Source organism: Plectrocnemia conspersa, unplaced genomic scaffold (genome assembly GCF_051122295.1).
Source record: "Plectrocnemia conspersa isolate PC_06_02 unplaced genomic scaffold, ASM5112229v1 ptg000013l, whole genome shotgun sequence".
NCBI lineage: Eukaryota > Metazoa > Arthropoda > Insecta > Trichoptera > Polycentropodidae > Plectrocnemia > Plectrocnemia conspersa.
Genome location: NW_028277177.1, coordinates 24,447,837 through 24,455,195, shown reverse-complemented (window position 1 = coordinate 24,455,195; position 7,359 = coordinate 24,447,837). Strand labels below are relative to the sequence as shown.

Below are 7,359 nucleotides of genomic sequence, written 5' to 3'. Positions count from 1 at the left end.
CATAAACCCATGCAGACACTTTTCCAAAAATATGCTTTTCGGTTACGACTTTGATAAATTCATCAACATCCAATTGAAACACTCAGGCAATTAAATCGGGCCGATCGCTAGCATTTTGATTTAAAAAAAAAGTCGCCCGGCAAGCGGTTAAAAGCTAATTCATTTTGTACTTCCGGCCATTTGGGGTTACACGTAAAAGTGATGAATAAATCAGCACATCTGAATTTTCTCACCATTGCCATCGAATCCTGGTACAACTTATTCATGTGACGCGGTCCACCTGTAAAAGTCGAAGGAAGAATAATAACATAACTTACCCGAGCGCCTCTTTCCTCCGCCGTATTCCTGACATAATCGTGTATAGTTCGTCCAAGATGTTAACGCTCGTCGACACAGTATTGGCGAGAGAGATATTATGGTGACCATGTAAAATTACACGTTCGATTTATTTTTTAATTTTATTTGTTGAGGAAAATGTAAAATAACACTTGCTTACTTATTTCGCTTATTTATATACATATTTAACTCAAAAACATGACAGCACTCTTCAGGTTGAATATCTGTTTAATAAAATATTTAATAAAAATACCAATATAATATTACAGGAATTGTTTAATTGATTACAAAATTGAAACATATCAATTAAAATCAATTAAAACATATCAATAATTTATATTCTTCATTTAAAGTTATGTTTTTACTACCTACGTATTGTATTAAAATACCCCAAATATTTTCAATTGGATTGAGTTCCAGATGATATGGTGGTAATCTCAAACATGTATGGCCATGCTCCTCAGATTTTGTATTGTTTCATTCTATCTTTGTTCTTTAATATCAAGTCGTACAATTCTCTTTTTAGGGAATTTGGCTTGACTTGTATGTTTTTTTTTCTCCAGCCATTCCTCCATACATTTCTTTCTGGAATAACTATTCGGCGGTTTGTCAATAAGTACATTGTGGTATGGAGCATTGTCAATTACAATTGCGGAACGAGGTTGTAAGTATGGAATCAGCTGAGTTTTTAACCACTTCTCATAATTGTCGTAATTCATGTCCGAATGATAATCACCAGTTTTCCGTCCAGATTGATACATCAAAAAGCAATTTGGCACAAATGCATTCTTACCACCAGCATGTAAAATAATAAATCGCGATCCTTTAGAAATTGCTGACTTGAAACCATTATTTGTTCCATCTGACCATGATAGTGATGATGCGTGTGTTGTGAGGATGTATGTTTTGTCAGTGTAAATAATCGGCCTATCTTCAGTGCGATATCTACGAATTTCTCTTAAAAATTTAATTCCCTTCATAGCGATATCGTGTTTTTCTTGAAGGACACGTCGATTATTTTTAAGTTTTTTTATCTAAATCCTATATTTTGAATTAATTTGTTTAGCGTACTTTTTCCGCCGTTGAAATTTGTTTTCTCTTTGATTATAGGAAGCAATTTCTTTACCGTCGGGAGCTCTTTACGTTGTAAATGGAAGTCCTAAATAGTGTTTCGTATTACTGTTTTATCGAAGTCGTCTACATTCTGTTTTGATTTTGTTCTTGATTTCTTTTTCTTTGGAGAATTAAGCATTCCCTCTATTTTTTTGTATTGTTGTATTCCGTAATAATTCATCTGATTGTTGAAAACGGATAACCAGTCAACTTGGATACCTAAAAATGCAGCAATATTTAGAATATATTTTTTAGAATACATATATTTTTTAATTACTTGTTTTTGAACAGGTATCGTTAAAGAGCCATTATTATATTATTCTGTTAAAGTCAAATATACCTTGATTATAACTTGTTTAGTTTGACAATGTATTGGTTTCGATCTTGATTAATTCATTTTTAGCGTCTTAGGATTAATAGCAGGAATAGATCTGTCCGAACTTCACCACACTAGCAAACTGTCTGAGCACGGACATCGGTCAAATGCGACTCGAGCTTCTTCCTCTTCCATGGCTTCATGGAGATGCTTATATTGCATCGCAAATAGATTTATCCGGCGAATGACAATATCGATCGTTTTCATTATTTGTTCTTGACAATCCACATTTGATGGATGGTTCATGCGCATTCTCACTGCTTCATTTGTGTCATAAGTATATAGCTGTGCATATAGTGGCGACTCACCTTCGACGTGTAAACTCTTGGAAGTGGTATGGTAAACTTCTCCTGAAATTTTTAGACAATATGGACCAGTACCTGAGATTTGTGCAACGTTCGCACCAAATGAGGCGAAGGCATTGGTGCTGTTGTACTTGCCGTATAAATTCTCTGAAATTCATAGAAATGTTATTATTACCTGTTGATAAGTCGCGAAATTCGTCTGGATAAGTCGACGGTGCATATAAAATCTTTCCACCGTGACAGCAACTGTGAAAAAGTTTTTTCTTTTCTATTGTGCACTCTTTGTCCATCATACCTAAATTGTGCGTGTTCGGACATACAAAATTATTCGAATTAGCTACGGCACATTTATAAAAAGTGTTTCTTCGCTGTCTTCGTTCGCTTGTCTCAGCGATCTGTTGTGTACACAAATTAGATAATCTTCGTCTGGAATTCTGGCTTTCCTGTTGTTCTGTGGACAAATTAGTTATTCTTCGTCCGGAGTTCTGGTTTTCTAATTGATCTGCGGATAAATTAGTCGTTCTTCGTCTGGAATTCTGACTTTGTTGTTGCTCTGTGGACAAATTAGTTATTCTTCGTCTGGAATTCTGGCTTTGTTGTTGCTCTGTGGACAAATTAGTTAATCGTCTTCTCGAATTTTCATTTTGTTGCTGTTCTGAGGACAAATTTCCTATTCGTCGTCTGGAATTTCGGCGATTGCGTTGTTCTTGCGTTAAATTCACGATTCTTTCACTGGTTCTTTGATCATCTAGATGTTCACCCTCCACCTGATAATCTATTTGTGTACTTATATCTATAGGATTTATATTATAGGTTTCCATCATGCATTGGAAAAATGTAACTTAAAAAACTTAAATTATTTGAGACGATTATCTAAAGAATAATTATATATGGCTAAGAAACCTCGATTGTACTTTTGTCGATCGCAGAAACGTTATAATTCAAGAAATGCAATACAATCGAACCGACGCCAACGAAAAGTCCAATCAAAGTTAACCGTTAAATGTGTTGCCACTATAAAAAAATCATATGTAGCATAATGCATTTTTTTTGCATGCAAAATTTCTCTTCTATAGAGTGTGTTTTATTTAATTTAATACACAGTGGGGTATCGATTTTTTTTCCAAATGGGCAGTCCAGTGATATGTGATTCCCAGCGCACTTGACACATGCTGGAGTAGCTTGCAATTTATTGCAGAATGTCCAAAATTTTGGCAACGATGACACTGTAGTACCTTTTTAGGTTTATATTGGGTTTCTACTGTTATGTTTTGGTGAAGCAAACAACTAACAACAGCAACAAACAACAACAACAACAGCAAAAGTTATAAATATTACGATTATGGTCGCTCTATTTAACTAGGACCACGTGCGATATCTGACGGGTGCCGAGAGAGGAGATTTGGTGAGGTTCAACGCCATCAGGATAGGGTTGTGATCCGAGGAGAGTTCGGAGAGATTCGTGAGGGCGTATCCTCCGTAGAAATCCTTAAAGAGCGCAATGTCTAGCACGTCCTCGTATCCCGGGATCATGTTATGGAAGAACGTCGGCGTGTTCGGCGCGTCCACATGAAGTGAGTATGGGCTGTTTTCCGCGTAGGCGAGAAGCTAGAGTCCGTTGCGGTTTGCGACATTTGAGTTCCATCGCGGGTGTTTCGCGTTGAAGTCGCCAGCGATGATAGTCGATAATGTAGACCCTAAAAGAGAATTTAAATCTGTGGTCAGTAGTAATCTATTTGGTGGATTATAGATCGATACTATCCTGATTTTTTCTCCGTCGGACAGCTCCACGGCCAGGGTGGTGGCTTCCGCATGTTTCAGGGCCGGCGTTGGCTCTCTGTGGTGTTTCAGGTGGCTTTTTATATAGATAGCGGTTCCCCCGCCTACCCTGTCATTCCTGTCGTCTCGGTAGAGGGTGTAGCCTGGGATGTTGACTCGGTTACCGGCTCGCAAGTGCGTCTCGTTCACCAGAACCGCGTCTAGCCCATGGTGTCTCGCAAAAAGTTCGAGATCGTGACGTTTGTTTTGTAGCCCGTTCGCATTACAAAAAACTAGCCGGAACTGCTGGGCGGCGTTAATGGTGGTGTGAGCCATTCTATTTTTGAAGCGCCAGCATTAGCTGGCTAACCAGCTGGAGCACCTCAGGAGAGAGGCTCGTCTCCTTCACCGCAACCACTGCTGGAGGGGAGGTCCGCTGGGCAGCGGTGGGGGCGCGGAGTCTGCTGCTCGGAGTGCGTGCTTTTAGTCGCCTTGGCGTATGAGGCCGCGCCTGGGGCCCTTGCGCAGCGGCGGTAATTTGCGGGGTGATTTCCCCCGCAGTTAACGCACTTTGCCGGCAGATCTGGTGACTTCGTGCACTCCTTAGTCAGGTGACTTCCGGCGCACTTGACGCAAGACGGGGCTATGTTGCACAACCTCGCTCCATGTCCATAATTTTGGCATCTATAACATTGGGAGATGTGGCCCCGCGTCTTCTTTAGTTCCTCTGCTTTGACCTGAAGACCAAACAGGGTCTTTATCTGAAACAGAGATTTGGATTTTTGATTATTTCGTTCGAGTTGAACGAGGATTAGCGGGATCTCCTTCCCACGGGACTTCATCCTGTGAGCGGAGACCACTGGGTAGTCCTTTCGAAGCTCTTCAATGATGTCCGGGCATTCTATTCCCGTCGAGACGCCACGGATCACTATCTTCAGTGGCTTCTCCTCGTGCAGTGGGTATGTAAAATACTCCTCGGATCTGCTGCTGAGGAGCTTCGTGATCGTCCTATAGTGGTCGGAAGTCGTCAATTGGAGTTTGATCCCGTCTTTGGTCTGCCTGGCGGCAGTGACTGGGATGGCCATCCTCCTCAGGTCGGCTATCAGCCTCATGTAGCCGGCGCCTCCGCGGATGAATATCGGTGGAATTTTCGTGGACATCGTGGGGGGTGTCGTCGTCGTAATCGTGGTGCCCTCCGCGTCGATCGGCTCCGGTTTCTCGGCACTTTTGTTTCTCGGGCGTTTCACTACAGTGACGAACCCGTCTTCGTCCGAGGCGGGAGTCGTCTGCGGGGGCGGTGACCCCTCCTGGAGTATTTCCGGTTCAGGTGCGGCCGATACGGACGGAGGCGACTGCTCCACGTCCATGTCGTCGGACTCTTCGTCGGTCGGTATTTTTTTGAAGGCCTTTCGCCGCTTACGGCGTGGCTTCGGAGACTCCGAATCAGTGGGCTCTCGGCCTTTTTCCTTGTCGGCTAGAGCAGCCGTCAGTTGTTCGATTTCGGCCGACTGCTTGGTGATAGTTATCTCCATTAACTTGACGTAGGAGATGAGGCCTTCCAGGGTGGTTGGGTGCGTGGTTCGTGAGCGCGTGTCCCGGAGTTCAGCGAGGACTTCGCGGAGATCGAGAGACTCCGAGTTTTGCGAGCGTGAGCGCGAACGCGAGCGGGTGGCGGTGGAGGCGGAGGCAGCGCCTCTGGCGGTAGTGGTGGCGGCGGGTTGTCGTGATTTTGCACTCGCGACGCGGGAGGCGGCGATGGGATCGGCCATCTTGACCGATGCGGCGCGCGCACTCTCACTCACTTGCACTTGTCACAACACGTGCGATTTCGTTCGACCGGGAGCGGGCGGGCGTGGAGACGTCCGCTCGGCTCTACGGGCGACCGTCTTCCGATGGTCTAGTGAGCCTTTTGGTACCGCCTTATAATCTCGGTCGGGTGCGCCAACAGTATCCCCACTCCGCGCGTTGCTTGCGGTGGCGGGGGTGCGGTGTGGTTGTACGACGCCGCTTAGTTCGGATGCACGGCTCAGCGGGACAATCACTTTCACTTATGCTGCGTCACGGACGGTCGTCTCGGGGTCCCCATAGTACACCCCCTCTTAGCAATTTACAGTTGCGAAATTTAACCAAGAGGAGAAGCTGAGGCTCGTTCCGACTGATGTGGTCTCGTGCGCAGCGTGGGTCGGCGCAGATGGAAGCCGAACCAGTTGGTTGATGATTGTGTGGACGTATGTACAGCGAACTGTACAAAGCGGCCCTTGCGAAACTCTCAGCTAACGGAAAAGTAGGGGTCCGGGGTCCGTTTGTCACTTGCGCATGACATTTTCCTCCGTGTGCATACTTCTACCTTAAAATATAAAGAAAAATATTATTACTGCAATTTAAAATATATATTTCAAGATACTGCCTGCGTCGTTATCTGTATTTGTGTAGAGCTCGTCTGTCGTTTTGTTGAAGCTGTTGCTGGATGATCAGTCTTCCAAGCGGTTTGGGAATTTCACTCTTCTTCCGCATCTTGTCTGTTTGATTACGCGTTCAGGTGGCTTCTCGTTCCGTGGGGTAGATTCCGCTGGTAATTCTTGAATAGGCGCCGTATCTTGATCCGTTGTCTGGATGTACGCCGGTTTCAAACGGTCGATTGAAACGGTTTTCGGTTTGCCTCGAATATTCACTGTTACGCATTTGTCCGTTCTGCTAATAACAGCGAATGGTCCGTCGTATGGTGGCTGTAGTGAGCTTCGTTCTGCGTCATGCCTCACGTGAGAGGTCGTGTGCAGTTCCTTGAAAACGAAGGTAGGACATGGTCCATGCTGCTTGGGCGGTGTCAGTGTTAATTCGGCCATCCGTTGTCATAGTCTTTCGGCATATTCAGCAGTCGGTGACGTGTAATTACGCGTATGTGGAGCCAAAAATTCTCCCGGTAATCGGAGAGGTTGTCCGAATACTAATTCTGCTGAGGTCGCTTTTATATCCTCTCGCCAAGCTGCGCAGATTCCCATCAAAACTGCGGGTAACGACTCAGTCCAATGCTCGTCTTGATGGCACATGAGGGCGGCTTTTAGTTGTCTGTGGAGCTGTTCGACCATCCCATTTGCCGCGGGATGATACGCTGTCGTCCTAATGTGTGTAGATCCGGTTGAGCGGGTCAATTCTTTAAACAGGGCGCTTTCGAATTGCCGGCCTTGATCGGTGGTTATGCGGAGAGGTGTTCCATAGCGGGAAATCCATCCGCTGAAAAGCTCTTTTGCAACGGTTTCAGCAGTGATGTCTTCGATAGGAAAAGCTTCGGGCCAGCGGGTGAATCTGTCGATGCACGTTAGCATGTACTTTTTTCCTTCAGATTGTGGAAGAGGACCGACGAGGTTAATATGGATGTGTTCGAACCGTCCCTCCGGGGACGGGAAACTGCCAATCGGAGTGGAAACATGGTGAGAAATTTTCGATCGCTGGCATTGTTCACACTCTCTAGCC

The 7,359-nt window shown here is 44.8% G+C and overlaps 1 protein-coding gene across 1 annotated transcript; it reads right to left on the bottom strand.

Moving 5' to 3' along the window:
* Positions 1-594: 594 nt before the first annotated feature.
* Positions 595-7,157, bottom strand: LOC148227664 (uncharacterized). The gene is made up of 3 exons (XM_088201131.1): positions 2,306-7,157; positions 1,790-2,175; positions 595-1,668 (listed from the first exon to the last, which is right to left on the bottom strand). The coding sequence occupies exon 1, from the start codon at positions 5,655-5,657 to the stop codon at positions 4,272-4,274; it is 1,386 nt and encodes a 461-aa protein (XP_088057257.1). The 5' UTR covers positions 5,658-7,157; the 3' UTR covers positions 595-1,668; positions 1,790-2,175; positions 2,306-4,271.
* Positions 7,158-7,359: the final 202 nt, after the last annotated feature.